We start from the raw sequence: 18429 nt of genomic DNA on the forward strand, positions 1-18429 counted from the left end.
TGTCGTCAGCGTGGTGGGCAGCAGGTGGCGCCTGCTCGCCGCTGGGTAACAGGGGCGTGCGCAGTGCCCCTTGCTCCACCTGCCGCCGCAGAAAGGACGTCAGTGGCTGCATCTGGATGACCCACAGGGGTGGTGAGGCGGTGCTGCCCTGCGGCAAGCCGTTCAGCACTGGGAAGGCGTCAGAGAGCATCCCGTTCACACACACGCGGGCAGAGCCGTTGGCAGTGAGCAGGCGGATCCAGCGCAGCATGCGCGGCCCAAACCCAAGTCCCTCCGCGGACGCATACAGCCACTGCCGGTGCACCCGGTCATACGCCTTTTCAATGTCCAAGAAGTACAGCGCACCACCCTGCCGTGGCGCGCCGTCCGCGCCCACGTCCAGGCGCATCCATTCGATCAGGCCTTGGAGGTACAGCGCGTTGTCTCCAATCCAGCGGCCGGTGATGAACGCGGTCTGCAGCTCATCCACAACTGCATCCAGGGCGGGCTGCAGGCGGGCGCTGACGGCCTTGGACACCATCTTGAAGTCGCAGTTGAGCAGCGTGATGGGCCGGTAGGACGCCAGCTCGGCGCGGTCCAGGCTTTTGCCCTTGTAGATGAGCGTAATGATGCCCTCCCGCCAGGAGGCAGGCAGCGCCGCCGCCATTTCGCCGCCATCGTGGGCGTCTGCAGCGGCAGCAAAGGCAGCGGCAGCAGCAGCACACAAGCGCGGGCCCAGCAGCGCCCAGAAGACCTTGTACACCTCGTACGGAACCCCGTCCGACCCAGGTGCTTTACCATTGGCGGAGCCAGCCAGCGCTGCCATCAGCTCGGCATCACTGAGGGCGCCGTCCCCGGACCCCTCTGCGGCGGTGTGCAGATCCGCCGGAACCTTGCGGTCAATGGCCGCCAGAAGCTGTTGCTGCGACGCCGTACAGACCGGCTGCACACGGAACAGGCCGGTGGGGCTGGTGCTGCTGTACATGGCTGCGGCGGCTGCGAAGACAGTGTTGCGCGTGCCCGGCCCCGTGAGCGCCACAGGCGCCGGTTGCCCCGGCACCTTCAAGTGCGTGATGGGCTCCTGCGCGCCGGCTGCTGGCTCGTCAGCCTGCCGATGGAACCAGCGAGTGCCCCGCTCCCCATGCTCCTCCATCAGTGCAGCGCGGGCATTGTGGCTGGCCGCTGCGGCAGCTGCCCGCTCCTCCCGCACCGCCAAGTTGGCCATGGCCGCAGCCTGACGCTGCGTGGCGCTGGCACCCGGCCGGTCGGCCAGGGCAGCGGCCGTGTCTGCGGCCAGCACCACGCCATGCAGCCCATCCCGGGTCTGGCGTGCATGCCGACGGTGGATGCTGGTGGCGGCCTCCCGCAAGAAGAACTTGTCCGCCTCCCATTGCGTGCAAGCGCCGTCACCTGTACTGGCCACGGGATTGGCGGCAACGTGCGCCTCCAAGCGCTGCTCGAGCTCCAGACGCAGCGAGGGGTGAAACAGCAGGTATTTTTTTTTTGAGGAATCATCCTTACAAGGTTGAACAGGGGCAGACGCACTGCCCCCCTGCTGCCTGAAAGCAGCCTGGTCCCCGAGACCAGAACCCTGAAAGGGCAAGAAGAGAAGAAAAGAGAAGAAAACAGAAAACAAACACCTCGAAAACCGCCAACAACCACCCCCACCCATCCCACCCCACCCCACCCCGACCCGGCAGACAGAGCAGGAGGCTGGCCCCCCCGCCCCCCGGGAGGGGTTGCACAAAAACACCGCCAGACCAAACCCAAGCACCAACCTACACCACAGCCTAACCGCAAGAACCACCACCACCGCGCGCCAGAAAAAGAAACACCAGCGCTACGCACTCGCCCCGCCCAAACCCACCCCACCACCACAAGTCGGTTGCTTAAGCAACACCCCAGGAGAACCGGCAGAGGAGACACAAGCAGAAAACTAAACGGGCCAGATGTGGCGCTGACTAAGCGGGCTCCAGCCCGCTGCAAGATGCGCTGTTCAGGAAGGCCCACAGCCGCCCAGGCGCTGCGACGCCAGCCAGAGCTAAAACACATGGGCGCCAGATAAGCTGATGACGATAATACGCCACGCCAGCGCCTGGAAAGAAACGCCGCCCAAAAGGAAACCTAGGGGGCCTGCACAGGTGATGCAAGCGTCAGCCGCAAGTTCAACTTCGGTGACCCACCCTGAACCTCCTCCACTTCACAAAGCGCGCCACCCGCCGTCCAGATGGCAACAAAGTGCTCCAGCTTAGCCGCCTTGAGCTGTGCGGTGAGAAGCTGAGTGGGCAGAGCCGACAGGGTTTGAGGGGTTAGCGTGGCGGCAGTGAAACGCAGCTGCATCACCCTGCGCAGCTCGCTGACAACCTCCCGAACCACATGCTCCGACGTCTGCTTAGCAGGCTCGCGGGACCAGTACGCACACCAGACGGCGTACAAGAAGGTGGCCCGCAAAGTGCTCCACAGCAGCGCGCCCGCCCCCCGCGGGCCTGAGGCCCACATACCCATGCGGTCCCCCAGCATGAAGCCCGCGTCCGTCACTGGCGGCGCCGCTGCCTGGGGCGCAACGCAGGCCCACAGCTGCTGCAGCCACGTCCTCGCCTGCGCATAAGCTGGACACTCCAGGAAGATGTGCGTCAGGCTGGCCCACGCCCGCGGGCCAGGTGGCCCGCAGGCGGGGTGAGGACAGTGCGCCCCCAACCCCCCGCACCCCGTGGTCACCCGTGACCGAATGCCCTTGCCCGCCCTGTACAGCCCGCAAGGCAGGTAAGCATGTTGCAGCCGGTACACCAGCACCTTTGCCCCCCGACTAGCGTGGCTGTCCCACAGCCTCCGCCACGTACCCCACAGAAGGGACGCATCCGGGGGCGGCATGCGAGGGTCGCCCTCCACCGCCGCCGCTGCTGCCGCCGCCGCCGTGGCAGGCCCCGTGCTAGGCCCCGCCCCGCCCGCCGCCTGCTCCTGCAGCCGCGCGGAACGCCGTGGCCCCTCACCCGACTGCTGGGACGGGGACGCATACGACTGCAGTTCTCTCGCCGGCGTGTTCTGCTGCCCGGCTGCCGCGGAGGTGCGGTGGAGCCAGGGGTCCAGAGCCACCGGGTTATTGTGGAAGTGCTGCGCCGCCGTGGTGGTCAGCTGCGCCGCTGCACGCTGCCACTCCGCCTCCCGCTCCGCCAGCCGCGACTGTGCCGCCGGCTGGGTCCCCGAACCCCCCGCCTGCTGTGCTGGCGCCGGGCACGGCATGGCTGCGGGGCGGGCCGGAGCCAGAGGGGCGGCCGGGTTGGCCGCGGTGATGGCCCGCCGCACGTCCCGCACCGTGTAGTCCGCCAAGCTGACACCCGCAATCCGGCAGTGCTCCGGGTGCACCACCACCCCAGCCTCCGGCGCCAGGAAGTACGGCGCCCGAGGCCACGCCCCTGCCCGTTCCCCTGGTGATGCTGCATCGTACGCCGCCCGCTCTTCAAAGGTCCACAGGTGCCGCGGCTTGCGGTGCTGCAGCACACAGGCAGGCTGCCACGCCCCATCCACTGCCGGGGGCAGCACGCCAGGCCCAGGCTCCAAGAGCCGCCCCGTGTAGTGGACGTAGGACACAGCCCCCGCAGCGTTAGCCACCCACAGCTGGTCCAGGCTAACCCGCCACTGTGGCGGCGCCGCTGGCGGCTGAGTGGCTGGCTGCGGCGGACGCTGTTCCACGCCCGCGCTCCGCACGTGGCCGACCGCGGCCGCCAGCCGGGCAGGCAGCCCCGCTGGCGCCGGCGCGTCGCTGTACACCCACGCCCACGTGGTGGCAGAGTCCGGGCGCACGTGAGTAAGCAGCGCCCGGGTGAGCGTCTTCCAGGGTTGCCGGCCTGGCTGGGCAAGCAGGGCGAAAGTCTTAGCTTGCAGGGCAGACAGGAACGCAGGCAGGTCGACATGGTTGATACCCCCATCCTTGTACGGCAGACAGGCCGTTTCCCGCTTTGGCAGCAGGAGCGGGTTCCCGTGCGACACCAGGCTGGCATCCTCAGCGTGCACGGAGCGCGCAGCAAAGTGGTCCACCAGGTCGGTGAGTTCCTTCAGCTGCGCAGGCGATGGGTTGAGGAAGCTGAAGTGGTAGGCCAGCTTCGCCGCCAGCACCTGCTTCGCAATGTGCACACGGCCAACCAGGGTCAGAGACAGGGCAGCCCACAGACGCGCCACAAACGCCATGCCGCGAGCCCGCCGGGTCAGCTGCAGCCGCATCAGAGTCCCACGACAGAGGCACACCCAGGTGCGTCACGGCGCCAGTGGTAAACGGCACCCCCGTGTGTGGGCAAGGGCCCGTCAGGTGCGCAAACCTGCCAAGGCCCATGGCCTTGCTCTTGTCCGGATGGACACGGGCGTTGGACGCGCGGCAGAACAGCTGTACTGCCGCCATCAGGACCGGCCCGTCCACCGCCGGGTCGCGCGCCGTGAGGGTCGTGTCGTCAGCGTGGTGGGCAGCAGGTGGCGCCTGCTCGCCGCTGGGTAACAGGGGCGTGCGCAGTGCCCCTTGCTCCACCTGCCGCCGCAGAAAGGACGTCAGTGGCTGCATCTGGATGACCCACAGGGGTGGTGAGGCGGTGCTGCCCTGCGGCAAGCCGTTCAGCACTGGGAAGGCGTCAGAGAGCATCCCGTTCACACACACGCGGGCAGAGCCGTTGGCAGTGAGCAGGCGGATCCAGCGCAGCATGCGCGGCCCAAACCCCAGTCCCTCTGCGGACGCATACAGCCACTGCCGGTGCACCCGGTCATACGCCTTTTCAATGTCCAAGAAGTACAGCGCACCACCCTGCCGTGGCGTGCCGTCCGCGCCCACGTCCAGGCGCATCCATTCGATCAGGCCTTGGAGGTACAGCGCGTTGTCTCCAATCCAGCGGCCGGTGATGAACGCGGTCTGCAGCTCATCCACAACTGCATCCAGGGCGGGCTGCAGGCGGGCGCTGACGGCCTTGGACACCATCTTGAAGTCGCAGTTGAGCAGCGTGATGGGCCGGTAGGACGCCAGCTCGGCGCGGTCCAGGCTTTTGCCCTTGTAGATGAGCGTAATGATGCCCTCCCGCCAGGAGGCGGGCAGCGCCGCCGCCATTTCACCGCCATCGTGGGCGTCTGCAGCGGCAGCAAAGGCAGCGGCAGCAGCAGCACACAAGCGCGGACCCAGCAGCGCCCAGAAGACCTTGTACACCTCGTACGGGACCCCGTCCGACCCAGGCGCTTTACCATTGGCGGAGCCAGCCAGCGCTGCCATCAGCTCGGCATCACTTAGGGCGCCGTCACCGGACCCCTCTGCGGTGGCCTGCAGATCCGCTGGAACCTTGCGGTCAATGGCCGCCAGGAGCTGTTGCTGCGACGCCGTACAGACCGGCTGCACGCGGAACAGGCCGGTGGGGCTGGTGCTGCTGTACATGGCTGCGGCGGCTGCGGAGACAGTGTTGCGCGTGCCCGGCCCCGTGAGCGCCACAGGCGCCGGTTGCCCCGGCACCTTCAAGTGTGTGATGGGCTCCTGCGCGCCGGCTGCTGGCTCGTCCGCCTGCCGATGGAACCAGCGAGTTCCCCGCTCCCCATGCTCCTCCATCAGTGCAGCGCGGGCATTGTGGCTGGCCGCTGCGGCAGCTGCCCGCTCCTCCCGCACCGCCAAGTTGGCCATGGCCGCAGCCTGACGCTGCGCGGCGCTGGCACCCGGACGGTCGGCCAGGGCAGCGGCCGCGTCTGCGGCCAGCACCACGCCATGCAGCCCATCCCGGGTCTGGCGTGCATGCCGACGGTGGATGCTGGTGGCGGCCTCCCGCAAGAAGAACTTGTCCGCCTCCCATTGCGTGCAAGCGCCGTCACCTGTACTGGCCACGGGATTTGCGGCAACGTGCGCCACCAAGCGCTGCTCGAGCTCCAAACGCAGCGAGGGGTGAAACAGCAGGTACGTGGGGAAGCGCCACTGCTCCCGGTGCGCATGTGGCAGGTCGGGCAAGGACAGGGTGAGCAGCACACCGTTGTGGTCCCCAGGCGCCCCATACGTGCGAGCGACATCCACCACCCACGGCGCCGCGGTGGCACTGACATACCACCGATCCAGGCGTGCGGGAGTGGCCGGTTTGGGTGTGGCCGGATGCGTGTAGCCCTTGGCGCCGCCACGCTTGCTCGCCCAAGGGTCCACCAGACTGAACTGGGCGAGGAGGCTGGCAAGTTGCGGGGCACCTGCAGCACGTGACGGGCTAGGGGCCGCCTCCTGACTGGCATCGGTGACACAGTTCCAGTCCCCACCGACAACAAGCACCCTGTCCGTGGCCAGGTGGGGATGCAGCCCGGCAAAGAATGCAGGCTTGTCCGCCACGGCCGTGGGCGCATACACACACACGAAGCGCAGGCGCAGGTGACCCACGTCCCAATCCCAACATACCACACGGCCCGCCGCATCCGTTGACGGCGGCTGCAGTACGCGGCCTGGAAGGGACAGCCGACTCCGCGCCAGGATAGCCGCCCCACAGGAGTGGGGCGACGCTGCCGGGCTGGCAGCGAGGCAGTGGCGCCACGGAAGGCACGCCCCCTGCGCGGCACGAAGGCAAGACTCCAGCGCCGTCGTGTCAGTAGCGTGGGTCTCCTGCACCATCGCCACATCCGCCCCAACTTGCTGCAGGTGCGAGACCAGCGCCCGCGCCTTGGGCGGCGAGCCCAGGCCGTTGACATTCACTGTCAGCAGCCGAAGGTTCGCCGCGCGCACTGGTGGCCGCATTATGAGCCCCCGCCGGCCACGGCAGCGCCGTGGCAGTTGCGGTTGCTGTTGCTGCTGTGGCGTGTGCCGCGGCGGCCGCCACCCTGGCTGGGGGGCGCGCCGCCGCAGCTGGTGCTCATGCTAGCGGCGCCTGAGCTGGCGCCGCCGGGGCGCAATGGAGGGCTGCCCAGGCTCATGAGGCTGGAAGTACTGCGGCTGCGGTGTTGGCGTTGCCGGCGGCTGGGCCCGCCGGCACCGCCGGGGTCCTCCTGTCCACGCTAAGCGGACCGCAGGGTGCGGGCGTCTAGGAGCACGTAGTCCATGTAGGCCGTCTGCACCTGCTGCGCGGCGTCATCCAGCTGCTCCGTCACGTCGGAAGGCAGGGGCGTGCCTGCAGGCTGGGCAGAGTACAGGCGCCACCAGCCAGTGAACTCGTCGCGCAGCTGTGCCAGGACGGCGGTACGGCCTGCCGGCACACGGCAGACAGCCCAGTCCGGTACGGTGGCGCCCTGGTCACGGAGGTAGCCGAGGAGGCGGCCACCAAGCGCGTCGCGGCCAAGCTGCGCCCACTCATACCCCTGCACATCTGCGCAGCGGTTCTGGTAAGTCACGAGGTCAGAGCCGATGGCAACACACGTGTCACGATTCAGGCAGACGGCCCCGTACTCCGCCTCACTGCCCGCACCCCCACCAGCGCGCCCAGCCGTGTCGGCCGAAACCCCAGCCGGCACGCCCAGGCCCCTGCCCCTGCCCTTACCACCACCCGCCGGTTGTGACGTCTGCGGTGGCGGCCCCGCCTGGGGCGGTGGCTGGGGCACTGCCCGCCCCGCTCCTCCACCCTGGCGCCCCGACCCGCTGCCCCCACCAGCGTGCTGTCCCCCCGCCGGCCGCCCAGTGGGCACGTGCGGCGGCGAGCTAGCACCGTCCTGCGGGGGAGGCAGCCCGCCGCCCAAGCGCCCTGCCCTCTGCTGCGGGAGCTGGGCGAGGCCACAGCGCCCTTTGGAGCGGGGCTGTTGCTGCGGCGGCGGCTGCGGTGTGTGCGCGGCTGGTTGCACCCGTCGCCCACGCCCGGACGCCACCGTGGCAGCGCCATCACCCGCCCCGTCCTGTCCCCCCAGCGTGGCCAGGACCCCAAACCGGGAGCCGGTCCGGGGCATAAGCGACTGCACCTGGCGCTGCTGCTCCTGCTGCTGCTGTTGCTCTACCCGCCGTTGCTGCTGGAGAGTGAGTTCCGCCAAATCGGCCAAGTACTGCCGCATCACAACTTGCAGCTTCTGCTCCTGCCTAGCAGCTGCCCGCTGATCAAAGGGCGGCTGTGGCGCGGGAGCCCCACTGGGCGGCTGCTGCGCGCCAGCCGGCCCAGCATCGGCAGTGCGACGCATGGCCGCCGGCGGCCCCCCCACGCCTGCCGACGGCTGCCCCCCGCTAAGCCCTCCCGCTGCCCCCCGCTGCTGTGAAGAGGGCTGCTGCTGCCGCTCGGCCCTCAGGGGAGCCGCAGCAGCACGGGTGCTTCCCCCCGCCACCAGAGCTGGCCGCGAGGGCGAGGCCCCGCTGTGTGGCCTGCTGGCGCCACCAGCGGCAGCCGCTGCGTCACCCAAACCCGCCGCCTCCTGCATCTGCACGTCCCCCATGTGGTCAACTATGTCAACACGTTGCCCACGCCGTGACGCCGCCGTGCCAGCGCCACCGCCCGCCCCGTCCTGCCCCCCCCGCGTGGCCAGGACCCTAACCTGGGAGCCGGTCCGGGGCCTGGGCGACTGCCCCTGGCGCTGCAGCTCCTGCTGCTGCTGTTGCTGTAACCGCCGTTGCTGCTGGAGAGTGAGTTCCGCCAAATCGGCCAAGTACTGCTGCATCACAGCGGTCTGTTCCTGGTCCTGCCCGGCGGCTGCCCGCTGATCCAAGGGCGGCCGTGGCGCGGGAGCGCCACTGTGCTGCTGCTGCGCGTCAGCCGGCCCAGCACCGGCAGGGCAGGTATGTGGGGAAGCGCCACTGCTCCCGGTGCGCATGTGGCAGGTCGGGCAAGGACAGGGTGAGCAGCACACCGTTGTGGTCCCCAGGCGCCCCATACGTGCGAGCGACATCCACCACCCACGGCGCCGCGGTGGCACTGACATACCACCGATCCAGGCGTGCGGGAGTGGCCGGCTTGGGCGTGGCTGGATGCGTGTAGCCCTTGGCGCCGCCACGCTTGCTCGCCCAAGGGTCCACCAGACTGAACTGGGCGAGGAGGCTGGCAAGTTGCGGGGCACCTGCAGCACGTGACGGGCTAGGGGCCGCCTCCTGACTGGCATCGGTGACACAGTTCCAGTCCCCACCGACAACAAGCACCCTGTCCGTGGCCAGGTGGGGATGCAGCCCGGCAAAGAAAGCAGGCTTGTCCGCCACGGCCGTGGGCGCATACACACACATGAAGCGCAGGCGCAAGTGACCCACGTCCCAATCCCAACATACCACACGGCCCGCCGCATCCGTTGACGGCGGCTGCAGTACGCAGCCGGGAAGGGACAGCCGACTCCGCGCCAGGATAGCCGCCCCACAGGAATGGGGCGACGCTGCCGGGCTGGCAGCGAGGCAGTGGCGCCACGGAAGGCACGCCCCCTGCGCGGCACGAAGGCAAGACTCCAGCGCCGTCGTGTCAGTAGCGTGGGTCTCCTGCACCATCGCCACATCCGCCCCAACTTGCTGCAGGTGCGAGACCAGCGCCCGCGCCTTGAGCGGCGAGCCCAGGCCGTTGACATTCACTGTCAGCAGCCGAAGGTTCGCCGCTCCCACTGGTGGCCGCATTACGAGCCCCCGGCAGCGCCGTGGCGGTTGCGGTTGCTGTTGCTGCTGTGGCGTTTGCGGCGGGGGGCGCCACCCTGGCTGGGGGGCGCGCCGCCGCTGTCCTACCGGCCTATCACGCTGCTCAACTGCGACTTCAAGATGGTGTCCAAGGCCGTCAGCGCCCGCCTGCAGCCCGCCCTGGATGCAGTTGTGGATGAGCTGCAGACCGCGTTCATCACCGGCCGCTGGATTGGTGACAACGCGCTGTACCTCCAAGGCCTGATCGAATGGATGCGCCTGGACGTGGGCGCGGACGGCACGCCACGGCAGGGTGGTGCGCTGTACTTCTTGGACATTGAAAAGGCGTATGACCGGGTGCACCGGCAGTGGCTGTATGCGTCCGCGGAGGGACTTGGGTTTGGGCCGCGCATGCTGCGCTGGATCCGCCTGCTCACTGCCAACGGCTCTGCCCGCGTGTGTGTGAATGGGATGCTCTCTGACGCCTTCCCAGTGCTGAACGGCTTGCCGCAGGGCAGCACCGCCTCACCACCCCTGTGGGTCATCCAGATGCAGCCACTGACGTCCTTTCTGCGGCGGCAGGTGGAGCAAGGGGCACTGCGCACGCCCCTGTTACCCAGCGGCGAGCAGGCGCCACCGGCTGCCCACCACGCTGACGACACGACCCTCACGGCGCGCGACCCGGCGGTGGACGGGCCGGTCCTGATGGCGGCAGTACAGCTGTTCTGCCGCGCGTCCAACGCCCGTGTCCATCCGGACAAGAGCAAGGCCATGGGCCTTGGCAGGTTTGTTGCCATCTGGACGGCGGGTGGCGCGCTTTGTGAAGTGGAGGAGGTTCAGGGTGGGTCACCGAAGTTGAACTTGCGGCTGACGCTTGCATCACCTGTGCAGGCCCCCTAGGTTTCCTTTTGGGCGGCGTTTCTTTCCAGGCGCTGGCGTGGCGTATTATCGTCATCAGCTTATCTGGCGCCCATGTGTTTTAGCTCTGGCTGGCGTCGCAGCGCCTGGGCGGCTGTGGGACTTCCTGCACAGCGCGTCTTGCAGCGGGCTGGAGCCCGCTTAGTCAGCGCCACATCTGGCCCGTTTAGTTTTCTGCTTGTGTCTCCTCTGCCGGTTCTCCTGGGGTGTTGCTTAAGCAACCGACTTGTGGTGGTGGGGTGGGTTTGGGCGGGGCGAGTGCGTAGCGCTTGTGTTTCCTTTTCTGGTGCGCGGTGGTGGTGGTTCTTGCGGTTAGGCTGTGGTGTAGGTTGGTGCTTGGGTTTGGTCTGGCGGTGTTTTTGTGCAACCCCTCCCGGGGGGCGGGGGGGCCAGCCTCCTGCTCTGTCTGCCGGGTCGGGGTGGGGTGGGGTGGGATGGGTGGGGGTGGTTGTTGGCGGTTTTCGAGGTGTTTGCTTTCTGTTTTCTTCTCTTTTCTTCTCTTCTTGCCCTGTCAGGGTTCTGGTCTCGGGGACCAGGCTGCTTTCAGGCAGCAGGGGGGCAGCGCGTCTGCCCCTGTTCAACCTTGTAAGGATGATTCCTTAAAAAAAAAAAGGTTTGCGCACCTGACAGGCCCTTGCCCACACACGGGGGTGCCGTTTACCACTGGCGCCGTGACGCACCTGGGTGTGCCCCTGTCGTGGGACTCTGAGGCGGCTGCAGCTGACTTGTACACCCGGCGGGCTCGCGGCATGGCGTTTGTGGCGCGTCTGTGGGCTGCCCTGTCTCTGACTCTTGTTGGCCGTGTGCACATTGCTTTCTGTTTTCTTCTCTTTTCTTCTCTTCTTGCCCTGTCAGGGTTCTGGTCTCGGGGACCAGGCTGCTTTCAGGCAGCAGGGGGGCAGCGCGTCTGCCCCTGTTCAACCTTGTAAGGATGATTCCTCAAAAAAAAAAACATTGCGAAGCAGGTGCTGGCGGCGAAGCTGGCCTACCACTTCAGCTTCCTCAACCCGTCGCCTGCGCAGCTGAAGGACCTCACCGACCTGGTGGACCACTTTGCTGCGCGCTCCATGCACGCTGAGGACGCCAGCCTGGTGTCGCACGGGAACCCGCTCCTGCTGCCAAAGCATCACCGGATCGCTAACTCAGTTAGCAATTTGACTCGTCCTTACGGCAGAAGGGACCCGGGTACGAATCCGGATAAAAGCCCAATTATGCAAAAGGCGAAAGATTGGTGCGAAACTGATTGGTGATCCCACGAACGATAGGTAATTGCCCTTAGTGGCAATTGCGGGCTTATGCCCGCTGCAACCTAGAAAGGTCGTGGTGCAGAAGTCCGATTTAGTGGCGAGGTCCAAGGTTCAAGACAAGGCTCAAGATCCAAGGCTCGAGGAGGAGCGCCATGGCTCCTCGGTTTGCACGAACTGGCAGTGCTCCACTACTATAACGCGGCGTTTCCCTAGCTCGATATGCTAGGTGTGCAGGCTTGGACGTAGTGGACTTTGAAGAGCGGCCTAGGACATGGAGGTTGTAGTTTGGAGGTTGTGACTCTTTCGTGGTGAGGCGTCAGCGTGAGGGGGGCGGGCCCTCTCGCCCTAGTCACCTTGCCCCGTTAATCCATGCCAGGCCCTATGGGCCGGCGTTGTAATTATTATTATTATTTTTGCTGCCAAAGCGGGAAACGGCATGTCTGACGTACAAGGATGGGGGTGTCAACCACGTCGACCTGCCTGCGTTCCTGTCTGCCCTGCAAGCTAAGACTTTCGCCCTCCTTGCCCAGCCAGGCCGGCAACCCTGGAAGATGCTCACCCGGGCGCTGCTTACTCATGTGCGCCCGGACTCCGCCACCACGTGGGCGTGGGTGTACAGCGACGCGCCGGCGCCCGCGGGGCTGCCTGCCCGGCTGGCGGCCGCGGTCGGCCACGTGCGGAGCGCGGGCGTGGAACAGCATCCACTGCAGCCAGCCACTCAGCCGCCAGCGGCGCCGCCACAGTGGCGGGTTAGCCTGGACCAGCTGTGGGTGGCTAACGCTGCGGGGGCTGTGTCCTACGTCCACTACACGGGGCGGCTCTTGGAGCCTGGGCCTGGCGTGCTGCCCCCGGGGGTGGATGGGGCGTGGCAGCCTGCCTGTGTGCTGCAGCATCGCAAGCCGCGGCACCTGTGGACCTTTGAAGAGCGGGCGGCGTACGATGCAGCATCACCAGGGGACCGGGCGGGGGCGTGGCCTCGGGCGCCGTACTTCCTGGCGCCGGAGGCTGGGGTGGTGGTGCACCCGGAGCACTGCCGGATTGCGGGTGTCAGCTTAGCAGACTACACGGTGCGGGACGTGCGGCGGGCCATCACCGCGGCCAACCCGGCCGCACCTCCGGCTCCGGCCCGCCCCGCAGCCATGCCGTGCCCGGCGCCAGCTCAGCAGGCGGGGGGGTCGGGGCCCCAGCCGGCGGCACAGTCGCGGCTGGCGAAGCAAGAGGCGGAGTGGCAGCGTGCAGCGGCGCAGCTGACCACCACAGCGGCGCAGCATTTCCACAATAACCCGGTGGCTCTGGACCCCTGGCTCCACCGCACCTCCACGGCAGCCGGGCTGCAGAACACGCCAGAGGGGGGGTCGTCTAAATGGTTAAGACACTCAAGCCGATTTCGTTAAGGCTTCGAGAGATCCTGGGTTTGAATCCCGGTCACCCCACCAGGAAGGGCCCTGGTTTACCAAAACCCATCCACACCTTGGTGGTGTGTAGACCCCCCCTGTGGTGCAGGGAGTCTCTGGGGTACAAGGCTGGAGCTCTGGGCCTGCAACTGGAGAGCTTTCAAGTTCAAGATCCAAGATTCAAGTGGAGCTCTGGGCCTGTCAACTGGAGAGCTCTAGATGATCTGTGTGGTCATGGCAGTGGCTGTAGTTGTCACCTAGCTGTTGAGAACTCCAGTAGGTGTGTGGTGTCACCTAGCTGTTGACGTCTCCAGTAGGTGTGTGGTGGAACAAACACTTCTCTTCTCTTCTCTGATCTCTGGCCCTATCGAGGTTCTGTGATATGATCCAGGCTGCCTTGGCAGTAGGGTGGTAGTGCGTCTACCACCGCAACCTTGTAAGGATGACTTTAAAAAAAAAAAAAACGCCGGCGAGAGAACTGCAGTCATATGCGTCCCCGTCCCAGCAGTCGGGTGAGGGGCCGCGGCGGTCCGCGCGGCTGCAGGAGCAGGCGGCGGGAGGGGCGGGACCTAGCACTGGGCCTGCCACGGCGGCGGCGGCAGCAGCGGCGGCGGTGGAGGGCGACCCTCGCATGCCGCCCCCGGATGCGTCCCTTCTGCGGGGTACGTGGCGGAGGCTGTGGGACAGCCACGCCAGTCGGGGGGCAAAGGTGCTGGTGTACCGGCTGCAACATGCTTACCTGCCTTGCGGGCTGTACAGGGCGGGCAAGGGCATTCGGCCACGGGTGACCACGGGGTGCGGGGGGTTGGGGGCGCACTGTCCTCACCCCGCCTGCGGGCCACCTGGCCTGCGGGCGTGGGCCAGCCTGACGCACATCTTCCTGGAGTGTCCAGCTTATGCGCAGGCGAGGACGTGGCTGCAGCAGCTGTGGGCCTGCGTTGCGCCCCAGGCAGCGGCGCCGCCAGTGACGGACGCGGGCTTCATGCTGGGGGACCGCATGGGTTTTTTTTTTGAGGAATCATCCTTACAAGGTTGAACAGGGGCAGACGCGCTGCCCCCCTGCTGCCTGAAAGCAGCCTGGTCCCCGAGACCAGAACCCTGACAGGGCAAGAAGAGAAGAAAAGAGAAGAAAAACAGAAGCAAACACCTCGAAACCGCCAACAACCACCCCCATCCATCCCACCCAACCCCACCCCGACCCGGCAGACAGAGCAGGAGGCTGGCCCCCCCGCCCCCCGGGAGGGGTTGCACAAAAACACCGCCAGACCTAACCCAAGCACAAACCTACACCACAGCCTAACCGCAAGAACCACCACCACCGTGGGTATGTGGGCCTCAGGCCTGCGGGGGGCGGGCGCGCTGCTGTGGAGCACTTTGCGGGCCACCTTCTTGTACGCCGTCTGGTGTGCGTACTGGTCCCGCGAGCCTGCTAAGCAGACGTCGGAGCATGTGGTTTGGGAGGTGGTCAGCGAGCTGCGCAGGGTGATGCAGCTGCGTTTCACTGCCGCCACGCTAACCCCTGACACCCTGTCGGCTCTGCCCACTCAGCTTCTCACCGCACAGCTCAAGGCGGCTAAGCTGGAGCACTTTCTTGCCATCTGGTCGGCGGGTGGCGCGCTTTGTGAAGTGGAGGAGGTTCAGGGTGGGTCACCGAAGTTGAACTTGCGGCTGACGCTTGCATCACCTGTGCAGGCCCCCTAGGTTTCCTTTTGGGCGGCGGTTCGTTCCAGGCGCTGGCGTGGCGTTTATCGTCATCAGCTTATCTGGCGCCCATGTGTTTTAGCTCTGGCTGCCGTCGCAGCACCTGGGCGGCTGTGGGACTTCCTGCTCAGCGCGTCTTGCAGCGGGCTGGAGCCCGCTTAGTCAGCGCCACATCTGGCCCGTTTAGTTTTCTGCTTGTGTCTCCTCTGCCGGTTCTCCTGGGGTGTTGCTTAAGCAACCGACTTGTGGGGGTGGGGTGGGTTTGGGCGGGGCGAGTGCGTAGCGCTGGTGTTTCTTTTTCTGGCGCGCGGTGGTGGTGGTTCTTGCGGTTAGGCTGTGGTGTAGGTTGGTGCTTGGGTTAGGTCTGGCGGTGTTTTTGTGCAACCCCTCCCGGGGGGCGGGGGGGCCAGCCTCCTGCTCTGTCTGCCGGGTCGGGGTGGGGTGGGATGGATGGGGGTGGTTGGTGGCGGTTTTCGAGGTGTTTGTTTTCTGTTTTTCTTCTCTTTTCTTCTCTTCTTGCCCTGTCAGGGTTCTGGTCTCGGGGACCAGGCTGCTTTCAGGCAGCAGGGGGGCAGCGCGTCTGCCCCTGTTCAACCTTGTAAGGATGATTCCTTAAAAAAAAAAAGGTTTGCGCACCTGACAGGCCCTTGCCCACACACGGGGGTGCCGTTTACCACTGGCGCCGTGACGCACCTGGGTGTGCCCCTGTCGTGGGACTCTGAGGCGGCTGCAGCTGACTTGTACACCCGGCGGGCTCGCGGCATGGCGTTTGTGGCGCGTCTGTGGGCTGCCCTGTCTCTGACTCTCGTTGGCCGTGTGCACATTGCGAAGCAGGTGCTGGCGGCGAAGCTGGCCTACCACTTCAGCTTCCTCAACCCGTCGCCTGCGCAGCTGAAGGAACTCACCGACCTGGTGGACCACTTTGCTGCGCGCTCCATGCACGCTGAGGACGCCAGCCTGGTGTCGCACGGGAACCCGCTCCTGCTGCCAAAGCGGGAAACGGCATGTCTGACGTACAAGGATGGGGGTGTCAACCACGTCGACCTGCCTACGTTCCTGTCTGCCCTGCAAGCTAAGACTTTCGCCCTCCTTGCCCAGCCAGGCCGGCAACCCTGGAAGATGCTCACCCGGGCGCTGCTTACTCATGTGCGCCCGGACTCCGCCACCACGTGGGCGTGGGTGTACAGCGACGCGCCGGCGCCCGCGGGGCTGCCTGCCCGGCTGGCGGCCGCGGTCGGCCACGTGCGGAGCGCGGGCGTGGAACAGCATCCACTGCAGCCAGCCACTCAGCCGCCAGCGGTGCCGCCACAGTGGCGGGTTAGCCTGGACCAGCTGTGGGTGGCTAACGCTGCGGGGGCTGTGTCCTAAGTCCACTACACGGGGCGGCTCTTGGAGCCTGGGCCTGGCGTGCTGCCCCCGGCGGTGGATGGGGCGTGGCAGCCTGCCTGTGTGCTGCAGCATCGCAAGCCGCGGCACCTGTGGACCTTTGAAGAGCGGGCGGCGTACGATGCAGCATCACCAGGGGAACGGCCGGGGGCGTGGCCTCGGGCGCCGTACTTCCTGGCGCCGGAGGCTGGGGTGGTGGTGCACCCGGAGCACTGTCGGATTGCGGGTGTCAGCTTGGCGGACTACACGGTGCGGGAAATAGAAATAGAAATAGAGACACCCTGCCGTAGGCAAGTGGTGTGAATTAAGGGAGTGGGGGGAGATGAGGAGGTGGGCCAGGCCCGCCTCCTGTACGCCCCCACTACCGAGCATGTGAAGGCGGGCGTGCAGGCCAGGCCTGCACCCCGCCAGGATGTTACGTCCCGCCCGGGTCGCCAGGTGGCAGTCCCCGTTCGAGACGCCGTCTGGTCAAGACAATGTGGTTGAGGGTGGCGACTGCGTGGTCGTGTAGGGTGTCGCAGCACTGCCTGGCTTTGTGGGAAGTGACGCCCAGGGAGGTGAGGAGGGGATGGAGGTCCTTGCGGATTGTGCCTGCAAATCCGAGGCTGATTGCGCTCTGCGGGGTGTATTGCACTTTCCATCCCGCTTCCCGCAGGTCGGCTGCAAGTGCCTGGTGCTGTTGTGCTTTTTCGTGTTGCTTGGCGGCGTGGTTCGTGTCGGCGGTGTATCCTGCTTCGATGATGTGGATGGTGTCGCGTTCGCTGGGAAACACGACAAAGTCTGGGTTTAGGGCTGCGGCGAGGGAGATGGAAGGGATTAGTAGGATGTCGGGGCGGTAATGTAGGTGGCGTCCTGCTGGTTTGCCCTCCTGGTCGGGGAGCAGCCACGGCGGCAGGCGGTTGTCAGCCGCGTAGTCTGGCAGATCGGCTTTAGACGTGGCGTCCATTACCATGTAGCAGCCGCCGCAGTCACCACGGGAGATGGCTCGTGCGATGGTCTGGACTGCAATGTTGTGTCGTTTAATGTACATTGCACGGAGTTGGGGGTTGTGGCAGCCTCCCAGTATATGGCCACCGGAGTCGGGTCCGCGACAGAGTGGGCATGGGGCGGGGGTATCGGGGCCAGCGCGGGGGGCTCGGCGGCCTGTGACTGTGCGGCCGAAACGGGCTGCGAGTTTTTTGTTCCACAGCTGCCCGTACAGATAGTCCATGCAGCGTTTGGCCTTGCGGTGCCGGCCTGATTGCAGGTTCATGGTTCGGGTGCTGGATTTGATATCCAGGTCTGGGATGGCGTTGGCAACGAAGCCAGTGTAGAGGGTTTCGCGGGTGTGGCCTTGGGCGATGTGCGGGGCCGCGAGCGTGGCGATGCCGCGGTTGAGGTCATGCGCGTAGTGCCCTTCGTTCTTCTCTCGTGGCACCCCTTCCACAGTCGGTTTCATAGTTTTACGTATCCAGTAGTATTTGCTACGCGGGTCGTTATCGGATTCCTCGACCAGCCACTCGGCCCCGGGCATCTGTTCTCCCTTGGCGGTTTTTACCGCCGCCTGATCTGCGAGTTCATTGTGCGCAATCCCTGAATGTGCTTTGACCTTGAGGAGATTAGTCCGGCGGCCGGCGTGGGAGCGGCGTTTCAGGAGCGCGAGGATGTTATCCAGCAGCGCTTTGTGTTTGCTGAAGGTGAGGAGTTGGGGCTGGTTGATTGTTTTGCGGATGAGGAACAGCGACGCAGCGGAGTCAGTGTATACTGTGACTTCGGGGAGCGCTTGCACTTCGTCTAGCTTGAGCACTTGGTGTATGGCCGAGAGCTCGCAGCGTGTGATGGTGTTACAGCCGTGTTGCCCAGGGTTGACGTCGATTTGATAGCAGCGCAGCGTGCGGGCATCAATCGCTGCGGCCCCCCACGCGCTGGGCTGACCGAGGGCGTCCTTCTGCACTGAGCCATCGGTGTAGAAGCCTTCATAGGGATTGAGGCGGAGGGGCTGGGTGGCCGCGAAGGGGGCCAGGGTGGCTGGCGTGGCCGGTACGGGAGGGGGTGTTACCCGGGGTGCCGCCGGACGGGTGCGGGTCATCCGGCGGACTTGCTTGGTTACCCATCGCGTGTGGGCCCACGTGAGTTGGGGCTGCGGGTCGACGGGCATGCCCGAGAGGTATAGGGATGTGCCTAGGGCGTCGCGGATGGGCTGGGCGAGTTGGGCTCCGGGTGTATTGCTGATCAGCACTAGGTCGTGTTTTAGGGTGATGCCTGTGTCGTTGTGGATCTGGCCGAGAAGGGCGTGTGTTGCTGTGGCGGAGATGCTGCCAAGGAGTGTGACTCTGGGGTGGGC

General features: G+C 66.2%; 3 protein-coding genes across 5 annotated transcripts in view; 2 read left to right on the forward strand and 1 right to left on the reverse strand.

Annotated features, from left to right (window-relative positions):
• The window catches only part of CHLRE_06g278289v5 (uncharacterized protein), a 12006-nt gene extending 2992 nt beyond the window's left edge, over positions 1-9014 (reverse strand). For 2 of the 3 annotated variants that reach the window (XM_043063205.1, XM_043063206.1), the window contains exons 1-5: positions 8929-9014; positions 7018-8571; positions 4289-6754; positions 2163-4185; positions 80-1389 (exon numbers count right to left, since the gene is read on the reverse strand). In XM_043063205.1, coding sequence (XP_042923908.1) covers positions 80-1389; positions 2163-4185; positions 4289-6754; positions 7018-8571; positions 8929-8970 — 7395 coding nt within the window. In that variant the 5' untranslated portion in view covers positions 8971-9014. Of the gene's footprint in view, positions 1-79; positions 1390-2162; positions 4186-4288; positions 6755-7017; positions 8572-8928 lie in introns of those variants that run through there. The other variant, XM_043063207.1, reaches the window with a different exon arrangement.
• A 100-nt stretch (positions 9015-9114) lies between these two features.
• On the forward strand, positions 9115-11328 carry CHLRE_06g278290v5 (uncharacterized protein). Its single transcript, XM_043063208.1, has 2 exons — positions 9115-9268; positions 9368-11328. Exons 1-2 carry the CDS (start codon positions 9221-9223, stop codon positions 10358-10360), a joined length of 1041 nt encoding a protein of 346 aa, XP_042923911.1. The 5' UTR covers positions 9115-9220; the 3' UTR covers positions 10361-11328.
• Positions 11329-11374: 46 nt separating this feature from the next.
• CHLRE_06g278291v5 (uncharacterized protein) lies at positions 11375-17128 on the forward strand. Its single transcript, XM_043063209.1, has 4 exons — positions 11375-11933; positions 12160-12982; positions 14315-14661; positions 15364-17128. Exons 2-4 carry the CDS (start codon positions 12177-12179, stop codon positions 16086-16088), a joined length of 1878 nt encoding a protein of 625 aa, XP_042923912.1. The 5' UTR covers positions 11375-11933; positions 12160-12176; the 3' UTR covers positions 16089-17128.
• Positions 17129-18429: the final 1301 nt, after the last annotated feature.

Source organism: Chlamydomonas reinhardtii, chromosome 6 (assembly GCF_000002595.2).
Source record: "Chlamydomonas reinhardtii strain CC-503 cw92 mt+ chromosome 6, whole genome shotgun sequence".
NCBI lineage: Eukaryota > Viridiplantae > Chlorophyta > Chlorophyceae > Chlamydomonadales > Chlamydomonadaceae > Chlamydomonas > Chlamydomonas reinhardtii.